This window comes from Sycon ciliatum, chromosome 13, assembly GCF_964019385.1.
Source record: "Sycon ciliatum chromosome 13, ocSycCili1.1, whole genome shotgun sequence".
NCBI classification, from domain to species: domain Eukaryota; kingdom Metazoa; phylum Porifera; class Calcarea; order Leucosolenida; family Sycettidae; genus Sycon; species Sycon ciliatum.
Window position 1 is genome coordinate 9,309,194 of NC_088655.1, and position 26,232 is coordinate 9,335,425.

A 26,232-nucleotide genomic window follows, 5' to 3' on the forward strand; every position below is an offset into this window, starting at 1 on the left:
TATTTTACGACTCCCTGCTCCATATCATACACAAACTGTATGAAAGTCATGTGACTACCCTCCATATCATACACAAACTGTATGAAAGTCATGTGACTACCATACATATCATACACAAACTGTATGAAAGGCTAGGGTAGGGCCGGACCAATCAAAAAACTGCTTTCACCGCCGGTCCTGATGGATACTCAAAGAAGGCAAAGTTGAAGGCAAGCAAGTTTCTGGAAACAAATTCGTTCATACAGGTCTAGAAACAATGACAGGAACCTAAAAATACAAGAGTGCTCCGGCTCGTTAGAGTGCTCAATATTCATTCAAATAGAGCTATAATTACACACAACCCAACTACAACAAATGATGCGTAGTGCTCTGTGTCGGGGAACCTAAAAATACAATTTCTTCACAAAGAGTCAGATATCATTCATCCGGTTCTTCTGAAGCTGCAGATAATAATAATTAGATTTAATAGAAATAAATAGCTATTCAGGAGTGTGGGGAGCTTGGCCGTCCTAATACCTATGCCCTTAACTAATGCTGAGGAAACTCAATCCGATCCTATTGTCATGTAGCATTCATAGATCCGCTGTCCAAGCAAAGGAAGCGAGGAAAGTGCCCAGGCCAAAACAGCGGCATATATCGAGTGAGAAATCGTAGAATACGTCCTAATTTGAAGTGCATGTATCTGCACGACGATGTGCTAGATCTTCAATGCAGACAAATATCAGTTGCTCTGTAGGTTGGAGCAAATGAACCTAACAAAGGGTTTTTTTATGAGCATCAGAACCTACTAAAATTTGATAGAAAGTGAGCTTGCATCTGTTCAGAAGTTTTGTCACAGCCAGTGCCCATTGTAAAATAATTTGAGTTCAAAACAAGTGCACATTTAAAAAGAATATTAGTTCAAACGATAGGAAATCCCGAATGTTTCATTTCCAATAAAATTTAGATTTGCTTAGAGTTCTATTTGTCAATTTCACATCCAGATGAGCTTCAGGGCAGCCATTAGGTTGTCGACCCATGTTTCCTTTGGTGGCGGGTAGCGAAGCAGAAACAAAGGGTGGCCCATGGGTGCAGAGAAGTTCACATACGTGTCATTGCCTGTCATACAGAAGCAATGCAGAAGAAAAGAGAATACTTGCTTTGCTATGGGAAGGGAGAAGACCCAATGACGATAAGCTCATTGCACATTACCAACCAAGGAATGTGCGAGTAATGCATGTGAGTATGCTGGGATGAGTAAATCACTGTTCAACACCCTACACCGCCGTAGATCAGCAATATCCTGTTCAACACCCCATACTGCCATACAAGATCAGTAATGCACTCAGCCATACAAGGGTGGTCATGTGGGGTGTTGGTGACACAAACGATGTCAATGTTATTATGCACAGAATTGGGATTATCCCATGAGCCCAGCCAATCCACTCCTACTAATGTACAGGCACATACTTTTGAAGTACAAAACATAATAATATTATGCTGCACACACATGCACGTGCAAACACACACACACACACACACACACACACCCATGCATGCATACGTGCACACACATGCACCCACGCACACACACACACACACACACACACACTCACACACACCTTTGACCTTTGACCTTTGACGCCCATCGCCGGAGGCGATGATAGCAATGCTACGGCAGAAGCCATAGCAACTTGTGCTGGGATTGCACCATTCAACAGCTTGCAAGGCTGAAGAATTGACCGTCACTATTCAGCCTGGTCTACACCATATAGCTATTTGAAGTGACTTTTTCTGGCCAGTGAATCCCTAATCTCACACACACACACACACCCACACACACACACACACACACACACACACACACACACACACACACACACACACACACACACACTTGTACTTACTTGTACTTACTTGTACTTGTTGCTCACTACCAAAACTGGTCACGTGAGTCCCCCCGGGAGAGGGGAGAGAGACTCAAAAGGAATCTTGGAAAGATGACTCAATTGGTTATTGAACCGCCCAACGACCGACACCCCCTGAAATCCCCAAAACTCTGGGTGGACTTGAAAATGACCCCACTTATGGGCTCACCACACCTCAGTAAGTGGGTGAGGACAAGGTGCAGAAAAAGGATTGACGGCATCAGGGTATCCGTCCCGGGATTCAACTGCAGTTACACACACACACACACACACACACACACACACACACACACACACACACACACACACACACACACACACACACACACACACACACACATCTTACATCTGATCCTCACACTCACCAGTGACCAGAGTGCTGTTGTTGGCCCGGACCGCCCATTTCGTCGCCACCGGCAACCAAACCGAGACCGTACTTACACCCGGATCCGTGACGGGAGCCACTAGGATCTCGGAGCCGAACATGAACTGTTCATAGCGAATGCCCAGGTCACACAGGGCCGTGTTGTTCCAGTGCTCAAACACCATGTGGCGCACCATCGGCCAGCCATACGTGTTGGCTTCCTATAACATACACAAACAGAAGCAGTATGCTTAGGTTCTGCGAAATTGCTCAATACCTGATTCAGGCAGAGCGGAAATTGCCCAAGGTTTTCATTGTGTGCCTTTGTGTTTAACCCTTTAAGAGCCACAGGAAAATTTGAAATTTCTGCATTTTTTCGTGTTCCTTGGATCATAGCTTCAGTTCTACTCACTCAATTCTCACAATCTAGGGCTTCCTGGAAAGGTCTCCGCGAGAGGAAGAGAATGAGGTCGATCATGATAGCCAGCACACCGTCTATCCAGCGCTAGATCGCAGCGACAGTACGAAAAATGCCCCAAATGCGTCCAATTGCGTCCCGCTCCAGATATTTCATTTTACTCGATCGTGGAGTTCCAATTTTTTCGCTGTGTACTCTTGACAATATCAACAGTGAAACCCGTGCAAATTCGAGTAAACCAGCGTGACGAAAAGTCTCAAAATTCTCAATACTAAAGTCGCACTGCGCGCTTTTGAAATTGCCGCGATCGCGGCTCAACTTACGAGTGATTTATCTCAGGAACCGTTGCTCGCAGCGCTTCGCGGATTGTTTCTCCCGACAGGTGAGAGTTTTCTCTTCGCCCTGGATATTTCGATCACTGGATTTGAGCGAGATTGGACTGAGTTACGATCTTTTGAAATTTTGCATTTGAATGCGTCATTTACGACGCATTCAAGTATGGGGCGGCTCTTAAAGGGTTAACATACACACAGACGGCAGAACACACAACAACATCGTATCACCCATAAAGCAGTGCAGTGAAACGGTTTTCAAATTGTGAACCAGCATCTGTCTCCAGATGCCCAATAAATGCCCCCATCTTTTCGCGATTTTCGGATCGTTTCGAACAGAAGTAAGTTTCAGACAGCATCCAAAAGATCCTATGCGCAAAAAAAGGTACACATTTTACTTATATCACATGATCATACGGGACAGCCATGTGGGCTCCAACTCCAGTTGTAAGTCTTGCACCAAGAGGTCACATGACGTCGGCCATGTTGGTTCCGCTGTCCACTACACAAAGCCCGATTTTGCTAGCAATTCTGCTATCAAAATATTGAAGAGTTTTGACAAAAGAATTTGCTGGCAAAACGGTGCAAAATATCGGCATGTTTTTTTTTGCTGGAAATTGGGAGATATTTACACTTATAAGGTGCACGCGACTCATTTTCGCACATTTTGCCAACACGTGACTGACTGGTGCTCATGTTTGCCCACAAGTGACCCATTTTCGGTCTGTTTCCCCACACGTTACACAAATTTGGCCTCGCATTGGAGCAAAAAGTGAGCAAAATATCCAGTGGTCTGGCAAAGTGAAAGCAAAATATCGACGATGAGCCAGCAAAATTTTGGGGCAAATTATCGAAGCTTCACTGGCAAAATCGGGCTTGGCCTACTGTCCACATCATGACATGATCACTTTCTGCACAAATTTAGTCACATGACAAAGATGTGAAACCACTCCACACTGCAATGGTCTATACTAGTACTGCTAACCAATAATTGTGCAAACGTACCCCGTATAGAATGTCCCTATAGGCTTGCAATCCCTTGAAGAGCATGGCCATGCGCAGAAACTGCTCTATCGTGTCAGCATCGCTGTCAACCTGCCGCACACACCACAGTGCAAGAAAGAGAGAGGGCAGAGAGTGATGTTGTTCAGCATACAGTAGTACACTGAACAGAAAGCTAATGTCGTCGGGGGGTTTTAATCCCTCGCACGATAGCCCTTCCGATTACTCTCGATATCTCATATCACACGGACGCCACACTCAGAGAACAGATTATCGTTCATGCTCCAAAGAGAGTCTCAAGAAGAAGGCACACAAAACAATCAGGATGCGCACGATAAGCATGCACGCATGCGCAACCTGCACGTGCCAAAAGGGGCACACACGTGCCAAAAGGGCAGGGACAACATATTTCCACACGAAAAAAAATGCATCCTCTCCTGAGGATGGGAGAGAAAAAAAAAACGAGAAGACAGACAGGAGAAGAAGAAATCAAATGTGAACAACATACACATGCAGATACGCAGGGCCAAACAGTAGGATACATTAGTAACTCCGGACAACGGGGGAAAAGCCAAAGCAAAGGGGTGGAAAGAAAACAGACTGGGCCCACCCATAGAGGGAACCGCCATCTTTCAGGCGTGGGCCCCCGGAAAACAACCACCTCGCCCTGGTGCGAAGCCAAGGCAAACCGACGGTACGGCGAAGACCGCGGCAGCTGAACCGGGTGACCAGTCATCTGACAGCACAGGAGTTGTCCGGAAAACCATCACGCAGCCGATGGGGCTACGAAAACTCACAGATACACACACAGAAAGAAAGAAACAAGGACTGACGCAAACATCTCAGCAATACTAGGAGCCAAAATTCAGACAAGAAAAACCACAAGAAGGAATGGCAGAACAGCAACGTTGAACACGCCTACGGATACAGGGGCAGTCTATCCATGAGGACACCAGATAGCACACAAACAAATCGGTCACCAATACGCAAACAAAAATTAACATAGAAAAACCACAGGGCGCTACCCTGAATAACCACAGGCCTCTAACCTGAAAAAACCCACAGGTCTCTAACCTGAAAAAAACCCACAGGGATTGAACCTGAATATCACGCGTGAAACACAACCGCTCACGAAACACAAAAAAACACCGTCCTGAACCCTACTGGGACGCACAAAGGCCAGCCAGCAAAACACGGAAACCGAACACCCGCAAGGCGAACCGATACAAATAAGCGCTGGATCCCACCAGCCCACCAGGCAGACCGTGGCTCACCATGATCGGACGCCCCCCTAGGTGAAATGAAGAGACCCACGTGCCAAAAACACAAATACCAAACAACACGCTCACAGAAATATTGCCACCCGGACCGTCAACGAGAATCTCAGAAGCATGTTACACCACTGGGCGTCAGCCATTCCACATGAGCGGGACAACCAGGCGGAGCACTAAAACGCTCGACACAAAACATGAATACTAGTAAAACGAAAAAGAAAGCACTTGTACTTGAAACTGGAAACGACGGAGTGCCACCACATCGAGTAAATCGATGGGGACATCTACCAAACTGAAACAAATCGGACGACACAGGATCGGAGCAGTCCGACGACACCGAAACGACGTGCACCAGTGCACAACACAGGGCGAGTAAGCAAACACGAGCAAAGCTACCCATGCTGACTACCATGATGACGTACCAAGCAACACGATGAGCATGCACGACAGCACGGACAACAAACTTTCAAGTCAGAAGGTGTGAAACACAGTGCACACGACCACTCGAACAGCCAGAGGCCGGAGGGCGACAATGTACACTGCTTCAAAACACCGCACACACAACGTGGGCCACAATCATGTACTAACAGGAGCGAGGCTCGAACAATGTACTCGTACACAAGAGAACAACCCGGGACTTCAATGCCACGAAGCGAAACAATTATTTTGAAAATCCCAAATCGAAGACTAGTACCAGGAGAACTACGTACAAGGTACCAAACATTACGCAGGGCAGACAAAGCATGCTCACCTGAGTAGGAGCTCCGAGGACAGGGTTGAGCAGATGGAGCAAAGCGGAGCCATGGCGAGGACGCGTGGAGAAGACAAGATTTGAAGCCACGGCGAAAACGATCTCAGGGTCGTGGGAAACGATGCCACTAGCTGGGCGCCAATTGTCGTCGGGGGGTTTTAATCCCTCGCACGATAGCCCTTCCGATTACTCTCGATATCTCATATCACACGGACGCCACACTCAGAGAACAGATTATCGTTCATGCTCCAAAGAGAGTCTCAAGAAGAAGGCACACAAAACAATCAGGATGCGCACGATAAGCATGCACGCATGCGCAACCTGCACGTGCCAAAAGGGGCACACACGTGCCAAAAGGGCAGGGACAACACTAAAGTCACTAAACACAACACATGGGTAAGACAAAATTCTGGCTAACATTGATGGCAACTTGATCCTGCTCACATACATGTGGTACAGTGGACAAATTTCTACTAACACAAAGTTCTGGAAAAATGGGAGACATGCCCGCTTGCCCAAACCGTGTGACTTCTGTTAAAGAGTCAATGTCTCTAAACGACCAAACAGAATTGGACATGGCCAAATCTCCATAGACTACTTTATCCGTTGGGTACTTTATACTGAGCTGTCGCACTGTCGTGCAATCAGAGTGCACACCATGCAAGAAGACATTCTAAAACAAAAAGACTCTATTCTAGAAATTCGACGAGGAGACAATAATTTTAATATGGCAATAAGTAGGACGAGCTGAAGCGACATGTGGACTACTTTATTAACAATGTAAGCGATGGAGACGATGCAAGAAACAACCTAAAGGGTAAGGAAAAATACATGTAAGAAGAAAAAGGGCAATGGAAAAAAAATATGATTCGAACAAGTTTTCGTACAACACTCTTCAGGAATCACCGTTGTACTAAAGAACAAAATGAGAACAAAGGAAATAATATAGCAATCAAGGTAGGGTGACACGATACAATGACAGCACTAGAATATCGAGGTGCGATTTCTCACAAAAGTGTGCAGAAAACAAGGGTATACAAGTAAGAACTAAGCGTGACAAGTGTGTATCAGCAACAAAAAACAAAAAAGTGAGAACGAATGATAATAATAACAATCATAAACAAGAAGGTGACAAAACACATTTAGGCACAAGTGGCAACAACGTTGCCACACTACACAACAGAACATTATTTGAACAATTTTAGGGTAATAACACTATCTTTCTGGACACACAAATTCGGCTTATGAATGCGCTGACAAACAGCTTCCAAAACTTGTAACTGCAACAGATAACCATGACGAGCACGGCACAAAACAGAAAAACAGGAATCAGAATAAGTACGACAACAGTCAGTACTAGAAACCAAATGATTGTATACTGAAGACTTGTTATTACGAGACGGACGCACACAATCTCGACTCACGCGCACACCCTCACACTCCCTCTCACCCCCACTCAGCTCACCTTCTCCCTCACTGTCCGAATCAGAACCTGCTCCGTCATCCACCGCGGTTTGACTCTCCTCCTCACTTGCATCGTCCTGCGTCTCACCTTCACCACCCACGCCAACCCTGAATGCCGTTGCCTTCACGTCAGTCGTCGTCCTTTCCGATTGTTTCCTTTGTATTTTTACCGTGAATTCATAGGTCCGGTTGTAATCTGCTGTAGATCTCCGTGGTCTGTCATTTGCTGCTTTGTTTTGTGGATTAGTTGTTGTTGTTGTTGTTGGATGTGAACCTGGTGTTGTTGTTGGATGTGAAGCTGGTGTTGTTGTTGCCGCCATGGTTGTTGGTCTTTCTGTTGAATCCAGCTCTGGTTCCGGTGATTTGTCCCACCGGAACCCGAGTCAAGCTCCGTGTGAAGACATCCAAGAAGAAGATTGCCTGATGAGTCCAGCGGGGACGAAACGTACGTCGCAATCGAGCTATGTCGTTGCTGTGTCATCTGCTATGTGCCATGCACTACTTGATGTACCAGCCTGCTATGCCGGATACCGCCAACCATGCATCGACCAGGCGCCAGGCGCGAACTGATGGTGGTGGTGGTGAGAAGGAGAGCTCTGTGCCAGAACTTTGCAGCCTAGAGAGCGTGTGTGGGCAGGCGTGTGTTTACCGCCATATTGCCAGGTGTGTCTTTACCACCATATTTATCAACCAACTCATGTCACAGTTATTTAATACTGAGGAGGTTATGTGTGCCGATAACCGTATTTTCCAGAGTATGAGCCGCACTTTGAACACTGGAGATTCACCCAAAGTCGGTGTGGCTAATATTATGATGGCCGAATGAATGGTTATATACAGGGTGGATGTCTGTATTATTCCGTGACAAAACATGATCTGAGTGTGTGGCCTATATTCCAGTGCGGCTTCTACTCCAGTGCCGCTTATACTCGTAAACTCATACCTCAGTTATCCGGACCCCGCAATGTTTCAGCGCTTCTTGTTGAAGCGGATAGGAGCACCATGGACACTTCAATGGTCTCCTCCAGGGCGCTCCTCTGCACACAGTTGTGGAAAAATTGCGAAAATAGTTTGTGAAAATGAAGAAAGTTGCGAAAGTTGCGATTTCTTCCAAAACAACAGAAAGTTGCGAAAAAAGTGGCGAGCATCTTTGGGAAAGGGCTAATTATGGCGCGCTTCGTCTGCGTAGACGCCGAGACCTTTGAGGTCGGCAGAGCAGCCTGGCCCCGCCACCACTTCTCGCACATATTCGGGAATATAGTGGACTTTCGTATAAAAAATAATAAAAAAATAAAAAAGACAGCACTGGTATCAGCATCCAACCTGCCAGGTGTTGGGTAAGGTTCCAAGGTGAGAACGAAACATGGCGGAGAACACGGCTAACTCGGTCCAGCGCATCAGCAGCTCTTTTGTACGCAAAAACCTGCAGGGAACATTCACGTCCAATCATTCATGCACTCATAAGGTGAATTATTGAAGAGAATCGACAAACAACAAAATGTGGTAGCCTACTAGGTCCGCATCTGCTTTGCCTGGAGCGCTGGAAAGCTAGTTCACGTTGAGTGATAATCAAATATGTTACCTAGCAACCACAAGGTGTTCAAAAGTGCTTTATTCGAATGGAAAGATGACTCAGTCTGCATGCACACTCAATGAATGGTCTTTCCGCTACGCAATCGTGACTTCTTCTATCCTGACATCAGTTTATCAGTACTAGCCCATAAGCAGGCTACTGTCGTAGATATTCGGCGCATATCTATTTTCGGCCATTTTCGGCCTGGTCATGTTTGGCCCGAAATTTGTTGTGGCCGAAATTTTGTTTTACAAGGTTCAGTGTGACAGTGTATACAGGCGGCAGCAGTGCAGGCCAAAAATTTGATGCGGCCAAAATGGGTTTTAGCCCTGGGAGGCCGAAATTTGAATGGGGCGAAAATTTGTACACTTACAGTATACAGAGCGTAAATGAAGCGACGGAATGTGAGAGAGGACTGGACAAAGAGATTATCATACCGGTACCCTATCTACGTACTCACTTCACGCCAGCAATGTCAACGTCCGCATATCCACCGATGTCCGTGTGCACCAGTGTGTGTCCAGACATGCCTGTTCATGTACAGGGCAAAATGTGCATACACACATTCACACGTACACACGTACACACATACACACATACACACGTACACACACATTGATGCATCCAGGCATCCATACACATGCACTAATACGCATACACGCAAGTGCACGCATGCATACACACGTATATACACATACACACACGCACACACACACACACACACACACACACACACACACACACACACACATACACACACACACACACACACACGCATGCACGCATACACATACGTGCACACACACGTGCACACACACACACACGTGCACACACACATATATATATATATATACACACACACACACACACACACACACAGACGTGAACACCACACTGACCCTCACCCGCACTCAGCATGCCTACAATGGCGGACTTCATTCCATCGTAGACGTCCCACGACACCAGTTGATCACCCATCCAGTAATGTGTGGTGTACGCTGATGTGAACACACCTGCACTACGCATGAAGTAGGTATACCTCTTGCCAGTCTAAACACAGCACAAAACACACAATGGGTTGAAAAAAACAGTGGCGGCAAAGTGAGATCCGACAATCACATTCCCGAGGGTTTTTACTTTCAGAATCTTGTGCATAATAAAAGTGAAAAATAAAAAAAGTTATGGCATGAACAATAACGAACGGTTTTTGCTGTACAAATACCTAAAACGGTACAGGGTTTAAAAAAGAGTAGCTGTCCATCACTGTAACTACATCTTGTGAGCTTGGCCTTACTTCCTTCTCGCACTGGTCCGTCACTTGCTTGTTGAGTTCGGCCCACATAGTCGGGTACCGGTTGTGCAGGGTGTGGCCATCACCATGGAAAAGATGGCCGTCCAGTGGCAGGGCCTCGCCAAAGTCGTTCATGTGTCCCACCGCCCCAGTGCTCAGAAGACCCTGAGGGAAATTCAGCACAAGAATGATAGGGACAGCAGCAGCAGCAGCAACAATAGCGACCGCAGCAGCAGTTGCAGCAGCAGCAGCGACAGCAGATGCATAGGATTATGACGCTCATCATTCGCTCCCTTGTCACTGGACAGTTCTGTCCGTTTTGGTTTTAGCGAATTCAAATAAAGAAAACAACAACAACAAAACAGCAGCAACAGCAACAGTGGCGGAAGCGGTAGCAGAAGCAACAGCAGCAGCAGCAGCAGCAACAGCACCGCCACCACAGCAGCCATTAGCCTTAGCCATTCTTGTTCGTAGACTATTTGTCTACTGCTGCGGAGTGTTAATTAAAACATTCCATCAATGTTTCACTCGTGTCATGTTGAAGGTAGCAAGAACCAGTGGTCCTTCTGTGCCGTCCCGCATAGCAAGCTGTGATCGTCTAGTGGTTAGGACCCTACGTTGTGGCCGTAGTAACCCAGGTTCGAATCCTGGTCACAGCACACTTTTTTGCTCAAGATTGTTTTGTTTCTTTTTCTTCAACTTCTGAGACACCTGTTTCGCATCGTCTGAGAAATTTCGGAAGCTCTTTTCTACGTTGGGTCCTCCGTAGGACTTTTTGAAATATTTTTCGCATTTTCCGGATTTATCCATGGCAACGTTCAAGCCGGGCGAACCACAAGTTACACACACCGTACACCGCGTTCAAAATAAAACGGAAAGCGCGGTTTCGGTTCGTGGCGCATGCGGTGGACGCATGCAGCTAGCGTGTTTCCAAAGCAACAAGGCACTTTTAGAACATGTGGGCATGGTGACCATGTATTAGACCGTACACCTGTGGTGTGGTTACTGCCAGTGACTAGTGACTGTGCCATCGGCAACCTCATAGTCATACGTGCCATTTTGCCTATTTAGACTACCGTAAATCAACAAAATTTTGGCCGAACTCGAAATGAGACTTTTGGTCGTCATTTAATCGATCGATTTCAAAAAAGAAATCGATCAGTATCTGTTGCTCTCACATGCAGTCATGACTCGATTACGCATCATTTGCCTCTATGATAAACTTTAGCCTGCAACTTTGGCCGGTTGGTACCAAGCAGCGAAATCAGCGAGATTAAATCGCCAGTGAAAATTAGTTGAGTTACAGTACTGTAAACTGTGAAATTATTGCGATGGTCTAATTTCTGCGAAATTCGCGACCGCGTGGAAATCGCAAAATTTAGACAGCGCGAAAAGGAGATCCATGAAAGGTTTAGCAAGAATGCCACAGGTTTAGCAAGAATGCCATTCTGCAATCGCAAAATTAAAACCTCGCAAACCTGTCCGGATTCTGAAAACGCGAACTAAAAACGCCGCGAAAATTTCACGCTTTACAGTATGTAGTACGTCTGACAGCCATGTGCTGGTGTGGTCACCGGACTATGCTGTCTATACATGAGCTACACGCCTGCATACAAACTCTATGCAAGCAGCATGCAACTCGTGGAGGGAGAGAAAGAGAGAGAGCCCATGCTACATTTTTGTTCGGGCTATATCCGGAATGGGAGGTATGCATCGAAGATGGCCGTCAACTTTTTGTGGGGCAAGTTGCCCCATTTTTGGCAGGTACAACCCATTCCAGTACGTTTATGAGTATGACCGTACAAAGTTCATGACCTTTTATGCAGAGCTGGTATCACAGTGTGTACTGTTGTAGTGCACTTGCCCCGTAAAACCGAGCGGCGGGAAATGTATGCATGCGTCCCATTCATTTCTGCTACATGGTGTGTCATCTCTTACTGGCTGTCATGACTGTTTCACAGCATCACCATGGTAATCTCCGCTGAGAATTGCTCTGCCAGAAGTGAAACAGACACGCATTTCCCAGTGCTATCTCAGCGGCGCAATGTGGTTGGTCCGACAGTGCACCGCTCGACAGGATATTCCTATCTTTCATTGGATATTCCGGTCTGCCACGGTTGGCTCTCACCCTTCATCTCAACCCGTTACTTTAAAAGCAGAAATTTTCGGAGATGTTTTATTTTCGGTAACTTCGGTGCCGACAATTTTTACCGAAAATAAAACGCACCGAAAATTTCAGTACTGCCGGTACTGTATACATTTAGTACTACATGTACCTGGCCTGGAAACGGGTTTTACCGAAAGTTTCCCTCCACCGAACCGCCGATTTTGGAGAATACCGATAATAATACACCACCGAAAATTTCTGCTTTTACAGTAGTTAGAGAGATAACTCTAAGAACAACAGCAGTGAAATTTACAAGTGTGAATTTTAACAATGAAAGCGAGAGCAATAACGAATGCGTGTGCTAACAATAAACTTGCAAATGAAAAAATGAACAAACAAAAGAAAGAAAGAAAGAAAGAAAGAAAGAAAGAAAGAAGGACAAAGCGATAACACATAACAGCAGTACATTTCATCTAGAACATTAACGGCCAAGCTTGGCCGCACCAAACACGACATGTTACGTGTATATTGTGCCGTGGTCGTCATGGTTATGGACTACAGTTAAAAGTTTTGGAAGCCAACTATCAGCGTCTGTATAAGCCTAATGTGTGTGTGTGTACAGAAAGATAGTAACAAGTTATAATTGGGTCGAAATTGTTCAAGTAACGTGTCGTGTTTGGTGCGGCCAAGCTTGGCCGTTAATGTTCTAGGTGAAATGTGCTGCTGTTATGTGTTATCACTTTGTCCTTCTTTCTTTCTATTGTTTTTTTTCATTTTTTCATTTGCAAGTTTATTGTTAGCACACGCATTCGTTATTGCTTTCGCTTTCATTGTTAAAATTCACACTAAGTCTTGTAAATTTCACTGCTGTTGTTCTTAGTGTTATTTCTCTAAGTTAGATTTACAGTAGTTGACAGTCTCTTGACAAGCCAGGAGATGATGATTTACCAAAAAAGGTCAAACAGCTAACTGCCCGGAGACGAGAGAGCTTGGAAGCTCAGGGCCCTACGCTATGCTTTTTTGCCTTGATGACCTAGACAAAAAAACGCATGGGGATGTTATAAATTCTTTAAAAATTCTTTTTTTAAAGACATAACCTGGTATTCGAACCCGCACTATCGCGCCCTGCATGCATCCCCCGGTCTTTAAAAAATTCCTTTTTTTTAAGACATAACCTGGGATTCGAACCCGCACTATCGCGCCCTGCATGCATCCCCCGATACACTTCGCATACATACTAATTCTTCCAAGTTGCTTCACATTATGATCTTGCATTTGAAAGCCCTATTTGAATATGCATTGTGGCCAGCCGTCTTTGATGGCACGGTACGGTAGGGATAGGTACGGGAGAGGTACGATCGAGGGAAATACGACACCGTCTCCCGTACTGTACCATCAAACACAGCTGGCCACATACAGCTGGCCGCAATATTCAAATAGGGCTTTCAAACGCAAGATCATAACGTGAAGCAAATTGGAAGAATGAGTATGAATGCGAAGTGTATGGGGGAATGCATGTAGGGCGATAGTGCGGGTTCGAATCCCAGGATATGCCTGAAAAAATAGGAGAATTGAAAAATTTATAACATCCCTATGATTTTTTGCCGTCAGATACGGGATAGCACCAGGCGTGACACAAACAAACAAACACACAAACAAACAAATACCAAATTAAAGCTGTGTTGACCCTGGCTAGCGCCAGACGTTACTGAAGTAACATCTTCTGCATAGCTACGGGAATTAAAAAAATACTTGTAAAGAAATATACAATGATTCGTATTGACCCAAACAACAAACTTTGCTGTGGGCACTCTTTCAGTACGTGACACACACACACACACACACACACACACACACACACACACACACACACACATACACACATACACATACATTTTGAGAACTTACAGTCGCGATGATATTACCCATCCAGCTGGCAGCGTCTGGATTCGTCAAGTCCACAAGTGCCGCTTTGTTGTAACCAAGCCATACCTAGGAAACCACAGCAAGAGTATCCACGTGACATGATTAAATGGCTATACCGGAGAACAGTGCAAAGCGACCACTGAAGAGAGATTTTTTACTGTATTAACACAGCCCTATGGGAAAACAGGTGGAGAACAAAAAGAAACGAGGAAAAGGACAAAACAAAGGGGATGTAGGGACGACGTGCCACGTGTTGTGAAGTTCTGCCATCGTAGACTCCATAGACTGGAGTTACTGCAAATCAACAAATATCCGGCGCGTAATTATTTCTCTCTCTTTCTCTCTCTCTCTCTCTCTCTCTCTCTCTCTCTCTCTCTCTCTCTCTCTCTCACACACACACACACACTCTCTGTCTGTCTCTGTCTCTCTCTCTCTCTTACCTTGTCCTCTCGGTCCCTCACAAAGTAACCCTTTTCCAGTCCCTCCTCGTAGTAGTTGTGTACATAAGGCGTGCCACGCTCGGTGATATTCGTTATCATCGGATTGAAATAGATCAGAACGTCGATGCCCACACTCTTCATGTCTTTGACAAACTGAGAAAAGTTAGGATAGTGCACTGTGTCTACCTGTGACCAGAGTTTGCAGAAGAACACAAGGCAACCAAAATCGTGAGTCATGCAAACATTGTGTAGATACAGACCTCACAAATAAATGCTCCATGCGAGGAGAAATATGCTGTAAAGAGGACAGCGCCAGGCCGCTTACCTCCCACACCCACCAGAGGCCCACACGCTGCAATTCTCCGGCTTCGGTGAAGTTACGCTCGCCAGTCCAGTCCTGCAACCAGAGGGCACTGATTGGACAGTCGATGCGTGGCCACAGGGCGTCCGAGTCCTGGAAGAGCTACAGAACAATAGACAACACCGCCAGACACAAACGCAGACATTTGTTATGTGATTTTCACGCTCTGCAAGTACACTGAAAGACCGATGAGCGCCTGGAAACACAGAACAACAAGCTACAGACTCCAAGCGAGATGTAGGATATTGCCACTGAAATGGATGTCGGGGTTCTACAAGAGCATCAAATACATCCTGGGACTAGTTTCATTACAAGTGTCTGGGAACACAGAGTACGAAAGGCTGGAAGAATGGGCATCAAAGTTTTGAGCTATATCATACTGTAAGTGTACAAATTTTCGCCCCATTCAAATTTCGGCCTCCCAGGGCTAAAACCCATTTCGGCCACATCAAATTTTCGGCCCGTACTGCTGCCGCCTGTATACACTGTCACATTGAACCTTGCAAAACAAAATTTCGGCCGAAATTTTTTTCGGCCAATCATGACCAGGCCGAAAATAGCCGAGAATAAATATACGTCGAATATTTGTTGACCTACAGTACTAATTTCGCACCTCTTTCTTTCTTATGTGAAAAGGTTTGCTCTCTACGTAGAATTGAGCACTTTTCCAGCAGTTCTCTAAACCTTCTTTGAACATGATGCATGACATTTTACACTCAAACGTCTCTTATCCGGACGCCTCAAATACAGGCACGTCTTTCTACCATCAACCTTCAACTTGAGCTCCTAAAATGTATGCCACGGTGACTGGGAACTCACGTTGTACACTCTGTCAAACACCGATCGAGTTCCTCCCTCCAGACCGAGGACGGCTGCTTGAGTCGTGCCGGTGCCTGTGCGTTCCGCCATGCGTCCAGTGTACGCTGTGTAGGATGTGAGCAGCTCAGGTATGCTATTGCAGCCTAAGATGGGTGGAGAAATAATACACACACATATACACAGACACATGCATGGACACACACATGCACACACGCATGCACACACACACACTTGTACTTGTACTTGCTCACTGCCAAAACTGGTCACGTGGGTCTCCCCGGGAGAGGGGAGAGAGAGATGACTCAATTGGCCATTGAACCAACCAACGGCCGACACCCCCTGAAATCCCCAAACTAGGGTGGACTTGAAATGATCCCACTTATGGGCTCACCACACCTCAGTAAGTGGGTGAGAACAAGGTGCAGAAAAAGGATTGACGGCATCAGGGTATCCGTCCCAGGATCCAACTGCAGGTACCCCTGCCCCCAGTGAAGGTAATACTTGGTACTAGTGTGGGTGGCTAAATAAGAGTGGATCTGATAAAAGCTTCACTAGCACCATTGATTACACAAGAGTTTATCTAGCCAGAAGCAGTCCATGGTTAACAGGTATGTATACCTCAAATAGAAAGTATATGAACCCTGAAACCAACAAAGGTTGTAGGTACAACAATACACACACCCACACCCACACCCACACCCACACACACACACACACACACACACACACACACACACACACACACAGATACAGCAACACAATTCGTGGTACAGTGAAACCTGTCTAAGGCGACCGCTCAAAGGACCTTCAACATGCGGTCACTGTGCTACAAGTAGACTCCTTTGCCAAGGTCATTTGACTGGAAGTAACATCATTTGGCCCCTCCTGGTTGCACTGAGTTGTCCTCTGGGACAGGTGGTCATGTAATCAGATCGGATGCCTGATCTCAGACAGGTTTTGCTTTCAAACTTTCTTTGCCTTCCGAGTGTGTGTAGGCGTATCTTTCCTATCTTACAATTGGCTAATTAACTGAGTGAGTGTTTCGCGAGCGATTGCCTCCGGGGCCAGCTACTACAACTGTATATCCTCTCGTATGGAAATTGCAGAAATCAATGAGCTACTGAGATTTACTTGTTCAACAGCAATCAGTATTCAATGTGGAATAGCAAGCCCTGAATTACCTCCAAACAGTCTGAAGGTGAGGTTGCGGCTCACCAGACCGATAACAGCTTGGTCGCTGCCCTTCAGGTTGAACTCCACATACTCTGTGGACTCGAGAAGCAGCGCTCGCAGCGCGCTGGTCGTGTAGAACGGCACGTGCGTGTACGACGTGTACCAATGGCCACCCGATCCGGGATCCAGGGAGTTCAAAACCTGCACCATGGCAACACAACAACAAGCAAGTTGCTATGGAAACATGAGAGTGGTCTGCTGTTGCTGATTATTTATTCTAAATCACAAGCTACTGGGCCAACGGGCATCTATGCCCCAGTAATCATGACAGCTCACATCTATAAATACAGGTTATTCTCCTGGGCCCAAACGGAGAAGCTTCGGAGCATTATTTGAACTTTGTACACTCTGTTTCTCAGTCATGGTCTTAGACCATCCCACTATGCCAACACACACACACACACACACGTACACACACGTACACACACGTACACACACGTACACACATGTACACACACGTACACACACACACGCACACACACACGTACATACACACCTATGTTTTTACCTTGGTGAGTGGCTGCCGTCCACGTCCAATACCCTGCTCCGACGAGAAGACGGGGAACTTCTGCCCTCCCAGATCAAACTGTGTGTACTGGTGACCGAAACCGTAGAACTGCTCATTCTCGCCCTTAGCATAGGTCAGCATCAAGTGTGTGTAGGGATTCCCTATCTGCCAAACAAGCCAAAGAGTGAAATTCAGAAAAAACTATTCCAGGAGTTCACACACACACACACCAACCAGCTATTTACACATTACTCTGTACCAGCAAATTCTGGAATCCAAAGCTCTTTCCGAGCACCATAGTGCATACCGTAGTTCAGTTTGGGGATATAATATCCAGTAAAACATGTTCGTTTTTTAGCCCATGGGCCAATATTCGAATTTTGAAGGTTCACGAAAAAGTACAAGTCCGTGCTCATGGTGAGTCTACCATTCTCTACTGGTAAACTGCACTGACCTGCTGTACCATGGTAGGAAGAGTCCATTTTGTGAAAAATTCTACTTGACACGTGAGTTGCATTTGTGTCTGTTTATTAGCCCATGGGCTTATAAACGGAGCTGGGCTTATATCTGGATATAGGCCCATGGGCTTACCGGTATATGCACGGAAATACGGTACTATGTTACTCAAGCCATTCGACCTCGAGTATTCAGTACTTTGACTGGAGACTCGTACAGACTTGGCCCATAGAGTTTTCTAGTGTTGCCGTTTCACCTTCCAGAAGAATCTCTCTTATTCACACATCTTTACATCTTCGTTCTGAGGATGTCCATATCTTAGAATCTTCTGTAACTCGGAGATACATGCACATGCACACTACAAACACGTTTATTGCGGTCTGGACTTCGGTAGCCACATTACAATAGAAACTATGTCTCGTTCCCGTACGTCAGGCAACGAGAAGCATCACTAGACGAGGATTATGCTCCAACCGGCTTGCTCTGGCTAGTAGAACACTGACGAGGAAGACACCACAAGCTGAAGTCTACTTGTTGGGGTATTTCCCCCCACGCCCTTCTCCGCACGCCACACAACAGTTCTAGTACTCATTCGGCTTCTCGATGATACTTCTCACAGATACAATAATGTAAACCGGTGGCAGAGAGAACGGGGGAGAAAGACAAGGAAATGATAAACGACCAACAGTTATAAACAGAGAAAGGGCGAACACATCGAAACGACCAATGAGCGACCAGTACGTACGATACATGTGACCAGAACCAAGACAACAACACCGTGGATGAATCACACCACTCCCTCGCACCCGAACCTGACTCGCACAGCGCATGCTCCACATAGTCCACGCATGCGCAACAACTAGTCGACAAACGCACTCACACAGGCGGAAGCAGATCCGCACACTCTGACAAGGCATACCCCACATATACCACGTCATACGCATCACACCCATATACTGCACACCACGCACCACACCCGTACAGACAGCAGACCATATTTGACACCGGACAGGACAAGACAGCGAGACCAGAGACAACAACGGGTGCAAATAATAAGCGTATCGAATTTCGCAACATACTGGATGAGAGCAGAACGGGTTTTGACCACCAGCAGCAGTAGGCACTCATGTCAAACCAGCCTTGCAGGGCAGGCTGGTTTGACATGAGCGAGAATGCATAGCGGGCAGGCATGGTGCTAGCGTGAAAGTGCCAACTTAGCTGGGATTACTCTAGTTCACCACCGTTTGCAGCATACACTGAGTGAAACTTCCCAAATACACACTGAGTGAAACTTCCCAAATACAAAAAAAGCTGTGCGGGTATCAGCGTGAACCTGATGGGAGGAACAAAACCTTCCCTTGTGGCAAAACCTTCAGCTGGTGTGGGTGTGAGTCTGAAAAAAACTTCCGTGGTGGCGAACTGCTGGTGTTGGTGCGAGCTTGATGGGAACAGAGCAACTTCCATGGAGGCAGCATCTACAGCGAGTATCGTGTGAATCTGATGGGGGCAAAAGGGGTCCATGGTAACAATATCTGCAGCTGACAAGCACGTTCCAGTCACCAGACGATGGTAGTGCTACAAACTTTTAACAGACGCAAAACGCGACATATCCATTTCATCACTTTTCGAGAAATGGCCAAGAAAGGATTCTCTTTATATGCGGGTACAGTACCATTTTTGAGGTGGTTATAGTCAGATTTTAATGCGAAATTTCGCAGGAAGGTGTCCCTGGACCTGCTGATTACACTGAGCTCAAAATCTCAATTCCTCCAATTTGGCACTTGCCGCGTCTTACGCCTTTTTAACGGCTCCGCAAAACTATTGATTGTCATAAAGGATGTTGACTTGCATGCAATCAGTATGACATACAGTAACACTTGGTGTAGGCGACCTCTGGGTTTAGCGACCACCTGCTCGTAACGACCGTTTGTCCATGCACCGACAGTTCTACACAGACACTGTGGGGCCTGGTTCTAAAGACCACCAGTCCTGGCTTTAACGACCGTTTTTGCGTGCACCGTGGGGTGTTGGTCGCTTAATTTAAACCAGGTTTTACTGTACATACGTCATTGTATGCATGTCGTGCATTGCGGGCAATTCCTTGTTATGGCCAGTGCCCAATCCGAACTTGTCCGGATATGAGTTTCACTGCAGGCGCATGCGGCGGTGCCCTTCAAGGGGGGGGGGGGGCTTCGGGGGGTCCTCCCCTGGGAAAATATTCAAAAAATGAAGCAAAATCCTGCATTTTGAGCGGAAAAAGGGGGGTTCCGGGCACCCAGGAACCCATACGGGACACGCGCCTGTACTGTGCCTGCATTGCCTGGATTATCAGCAATATCTACATATATCTGCATTAAAAAAGATCCCACGCTGTGCAATTACAATAGTAAAAACGGTAGTCAATCTGCGGAAAGTGCACTGCATGCGGATCCGTGATACAGAGTTTCGACCCACGTAGCTGCACACGGCAACTCAGGATACGAGCACGTATGACCTGGGGAGAGAGTCATACAGTTGTGCCTCACTCCACTCGCTGAGCACCTCCGCTACTGGCGCCCTACGTACGTGCTATGCGTAGACAACTGTCCGTAAATTAGAGTGCAAACTCGCAAATTCACGGGTTTTCCCCGCCAAACGTAAGTAAAGTTGGTCAACTCTACGCAGTGTGGAACATCTCTACTACCTATACATATCTTATTATTATTCTTTTGCTTGTTCGCGTTGGCATCAACCTGCATAAAGCAGGTATATAGCCTTCGCTTAAGCTGCCATAAAAAAGAAAGCTCATCCTAAGCGAGAGGGCTAGAGGAAAAGATAACGATAACGAGATACAGAATACAAAGAAATCCAATGAGTTAAACATACGTATACAGTTCAAAACAGAGCAGAGCCGAAGTTACTAATCGGAGTTACGAATGCGTTGGTACCGATTGATCCATCAATCGACAAAGGGGACTAATCCGTTAATATTGCAAAGTAGAAACCGATTGCAGTTGCAGATCTCCAGGCCAGGGCGCTGGTATGGCCGATTCTGGATAGGTCTCTGCAGCATTTGATGTGGTAATTATTAGTGATAAAATTGTTAGAGTATCTAGTATCTATAGTACCTAGTATCTAGAGTATCTAGTGTAATTATTGTTAGATATTATTGTTAGAGTATCTAGTGTAATTGTATAACTTCAGCCACTACACACAGCACACATTAGTTCCTTCCACTTTCGACGATCCTGGGCAAGCTGCCTCAGTGCAACTAGATCCTCGTGTGATGTGAGGGAGTTTGTGGATCTGGAATTTTTCAGGTCGTTGTTGATAGTTCGCGGGAGGGTTGTTCTCGGGCGGCCTCGGAACCCTGAGCTTCCTGCCTGAAAGTATGCTGACATAGGCTGCTAGACCGGAGATGAGGTGTCTAGTTGAAGCACGTGGCCAAGCATTCTCCACCTAGCAGACTGGATGATTCTGCTGAGTGGCTTGGAGCCAGTGCGCTTGTACAGTGCTTCATTGCGTATTATACGGGGATATTTGACCCCTATGACTGCTCGTAACTGCTGGCGGTGGAACGAGTCAAGTTTCTTTTCTTGAGTCTCTGTCAGGCTCCATGTTCCGCAGTTATAAAGAAGTATTGGAAGAATAAAGCTGCTGTATAACCTGATCCGAAGGGGTTCACGGGCATGGTTACCTCTCAGCCATATCACCCACAGCTGATGTAAGGCACATGTTGCTAGACGTTTTCTCCGACTGATATCTTCCTCCACTCCAAGCATCGATCCTAGTTTGACCGTATCTACATTACTTTATTCGGTTTTTTTGAAAGTACAAATCTACTCGTCAGAAGGGGAGAAGACAACAGAATATCAGCACACGAAGCACAGAAGCCATACGATTTCGACTAGGCCTTTCGTACCATTACTCTTCAAGTCGAATACAATGGTGATTAACAAGGTAGCAAGCATTGTATTCGACTTGAAGAGCAATGGTACGAAAGGCCTGGTCGAAATTATTATGGCCTCTGTGCTTCGTGTGCTGATTTGCTTTCCTCTAACCAAAAATCTACACAACATAATATACAATAGCAAAACAGCAGGGAGAGTAGGGAGAGTAGGGAGAGTAGGGACTGCAAAGCAAGCCTGTGCTGGTGAGGCAAGCCCACAACACGATGTACACGTATAGTCTCGGCGTTAACGTGGGTTTGCGCACCATAGCCTAAAAGAACAATACCTAAAAGGACAATACCTACATTGCCTGGCTTCCGGGTACTGTAGAGGCAGAAAATGTCGTCGGTCAATAATTTCGTCCAACTCCATAGAATGGGAGTTCGTCCGGTTGAAAATTTCGTCCATGGATCATAAGAGTGTATAGAAGAGCTGGACAAATCGACGTTAGTCCGGCATGTAATTTAGTCCTAAAAGCTCCTTGGACGAAAAAGACAAAATTAAATTCCAGACGAATATTTCTGCTTGTACAGTATGCCATGAACTAGTCACCCTTAAAAGCCACTGCATCGGTGATAGGACTTACCCCGAGTATGGTGGCCGACACTATCAGCTGATCATGTTCTTCCACTTGCACCGCCTGGAGAGTGACCTCCACCGGATGGATTGTGCACAGCGTTCCGTACAGTGTCACACGGGATGCGAGCTGCTCTGCGCTGTGTGCTGGATGAGTGCTGCTGGAGCCCTGCCTGTCGTCCGTATAATCAGACTCACTGGGGATGTTCTCTGCAACGGTGTCTTGCCTATTGGTGTCGCTTGAGTCTACACTGTCCTTGCTGCTTTGTTCCATATTGTGGGGATCTGTTTCACCGCCCTCCTTTGGAGCAGTGCCATCGTGCATTCGGGCAGTACTCGAATCTCCGCTAGTCCACGAAAGGATGCTCAGCTCCTCACACGTGTCCCGAATGTCGTTATCGATGACAAAGTATCCGGAGTTCTGCTTGGCCGAGAACTCGCCCTTGGCGGCCGTCAGGAAGCTGGTGTACTCCGGCGACGACCACAGCGTACGGCCGGTGACGACGTCGAAGATGCTTAACTGCGGCGGTGTGTATGATGATGATGCAGATGCACTAGCACTGACGTTTTGTTTGTCAGTTTGGTCGGCGGTGGCGACGCGATCGCCTTCCTCCTCCTCCATCGGCAGCAGCAGACGGGCGATGAACGGCCCGACCGGCAGTGTGACGTTACGATACAAACCGGCATTGGCGCCAGGCTGTATGGCGTGCAGGGTCGCCAGGAACAAGCACACTACGTACCGTGAAAGGTGCATTGCCGTTGGCATGTTTTACTGTTGCAATAAAGACGTGCCTGTAACAGGCTTGTTCCAAATAGGACTTGTTCACAATAGACCAGTCCCTATAAGGACTTGTTTGTCAAAGACTTGCCCCAATAAGGACTTGTTTGTCAAAGACTTGCTCCAATAAGGACTTGTTTGTCAAAGACTTGCTCCAATAAGGACTTGTTTGTGCTGTTTGAAGTCACAGTCAACGTACCAGTCAACACAGATGCTCAACTAGTCCTGTTGCGAGAGTGCTGGGCTTTCCTGAGGTCCCCCGTTGTATGTGAGCACTTTCCTGCAGCAGCGAATCAGCGACGGGTACTGGTAGCGGTGTGACAGGTAGGGAATTCCCCGCTCGGCGTGCAGCTGCCCACTGTGCTCCGCTACACGGCTCTACCCATGTGTTAAACACACTGTCCCTTCAGCCAGACATCCGTTCATTGCCCAGGCCCGCCTGCAAACACACATGATCAAGTACCACCCCACGCACACACTACATTGTCACATAGCACAACTCAACCATCCGCTACCCTGTTATTGAGCACTCCTGCTCGTTTAGTCTCACGGATCCAAATAAAATCAATCAATCATCAATCAAGTACATGGATACTATGAGGTTGGCAGTGCTACATGATCACCACACCACACATGTGCTCGCTACACCCCTGGGTAACACCACTGTTGTATACATGTGCTGCATGCTGAGTCATAATATTATGATGTGTGCTTGATCTACATCTGTGTGTGTGTGTGTGTGTGTGTGTGTGTGTGTGTGTGTGTTTGTGTGTGTGTGCATGCGCACTCCTGGTGTCGTTCTCTTTTGCTTCTGCTAAGTTCTGGTCTAACTAATCATGTAAGGAAACCAGAGTGTCTTACTGTGCCTGGTGCTTGAGAGACAATGCATGCCGAGTGTGAATAGAGTCCCGAGGACATAACCATTTTTTTCCCTTTACATGATTAGTTCAAACATGTGCACGTTGTGGCCAAGGCAAGGAATGCAACAGACTCCGCTCTCTCTCTCTCTCTCTCTCTCTCTCAACTAGAGACATGGACTACTCGCTGTTACCTGACATGCCCCATGCCTGCTCGTCAGCAAACCATATTTCCCCGAACATAAGTAGCACCCTTTTAGCCTAAACTTCAAGGGCAAAGAAGGGGATACAAATGGTGTGCGACTGTCAACCGAGTGCGACTGACGTATAAGTTTTAACTGGGTGCGATTTATAACTGAGTGCATAACCGAGTATGACATATTTGGGGAAAAACGGACAAGCAATAGAGAGGTTCCGCATAACGTAATTACGTTAGTAAAAAACGTAGTCGATCTACGGAAAGTCTTACGTAAACTGCATGCGCATCTGGGTTCCGCCATACGGAGTTTTCAAATCACGTAGCTGCCCTTGGCAACTCCGAACGCGGCAGTGTACGACCAGATCGACCTGGGGAGAGAGTCATAAATTTGTACCCTAATCCACTTACGGACCAGCTACGTTATCAGAGCCCTATGTACGTACTCTCCGTAGTCAACTTTCCGTAAGTGGAGTGCAAACTCGCGAATTCACGGGTTTTTCCCGCCCACTAACGTAAAGTTGCTCAACTTTACGTTGTGCGGAACCTCTCTATTGGGTGCTTCATTGCACTACTACATGCAGGTGAGATCAGAGACTGACTGGCATAAATGTAACATGTGTGTGTTCAGTTGTGTGCGCACACACAGTCACGTATTTTTCTATATAAGGGAGCACTCATTGACACGGCCTACTGTACACTCTGTACACTCTTTACTGATAAACATGTGCTTGATTGAATGCTGCATGTGTGTCTTACAACTGCAATCACAGACTGCAAGGCGCTATATGCACGCATGCTTGCCCATTGAAACGCTCCAGGAGATCAGACATTTTTACAATATTAAATGACTATTTTTTGTAGTATTAAACTGGCAAATAATTTAATTGATTGAAGGTGAAAGACTAAGTGGACTGTGCTGCAGTGTGCACTGACTGTGCACAACTGCATGGCATTGTACCAAACATTCTCTGAGTGATAGTGACTGCTAGCAGCGCACCAAGTCCTGCACGCTCACCCTACGCGATGTCAGCACTCAGCAGCCTGGAAACAGTCTCGTCTTGCAACGGGGCAGACCTCTGAAGTATGACTGCAGTTAGGCTTGAATACTCTCACAACTGTAGCTCCTCGTCCCTAACAATAGTATGGACATTCAACATTGTGTTTGACAATTGCTAGTAAGTAGTATGATTCGATTGTCCTTTTAGAGAAATCCTGGGGGAACGTCACAGTGCTGCACGAGTACGAGGGTACAGACTTTTGGCTTGACTTGAGTCGAGGGCGCGCGATCGCACTCGAGCCAGTAGATCTACGACTCTACAAGTAGCCGCATGTGTGAACGCTGTCGAGTGTCGTTGTCAGCGTCCGCCGTGCCCATGGACATGGACATGGACATGGACATGGTGTTACTACTGAACTGTCTGTTACTTGTAGTAGGCACTTCAGGCGATTTTTTCAAAACGAGAAATACGCGTATTTCTTTTTTGTATCTGATTCAGATAGGTTTAGGAAGACTCCACAGAAAATTTGAAGCAAAAAGAATAACTTAGCACAGAGATATAGCCACCCAAAGTCGGAGAATTGAATAACGGCATTTTCAGTATTTCGACGGCACCAGCAGCATATCAGAAATTGGCAGAACTTGCTTCAGTGTCTATAGTGGCAAAATA

General features: G+C 46.5%; 1 protein-coding gene and 1 non-coding gene across 2 annotated transcripts; one reads left to right on the top strand and one right to left on the bottom strand.

The window, feature by feature from the left end:
- Positions 1–203: 203 nt before the first annotated feature.
- Positions 204–25,804, bottom strand: LOC135829991 (sulfoquinovosidase-like). Its single transcript, XM_065342383.1, has 15 exons — positions 25,581–25,804; positions 22,742–23,948; positions 17,771–17,935; positions 17,211–17,403; positions 16,030–16,172; positions 15,175–15,312; positions 14,850–15,035; positions 14,392–14,475; positions 10,380–10,541; positions 9,991–10,135; positions 9,546–9,615; positions 8,836–8,935; positions 4,027–4,116; positions 2,273–2,492; positions 204–1,098 (listed from the first exon to the last, which is right to left on the bottom strand). Exons 2-15 carry the CDS (start codon positions 23,495–23,497, stop codon positions 974–976), a joined length of 2,577 nt encoding a protein of 858 aa, XP_065198455.1. The 5' UTR covers positions 23,498–23,948; positions 25,581–25,804; the 3' UTR covers positions 204–973.
- On the top strand, positions 10,964–11,035 carry Trnah-gug (transfer RNA histidin (anticodon GUG)). Its single transcript has one exon. It is a non-coding gene; the product is annotated as a tRNA-His (tRNA).
- Positions 25,805–26,232: the final 428 nt, after the last annotated feature.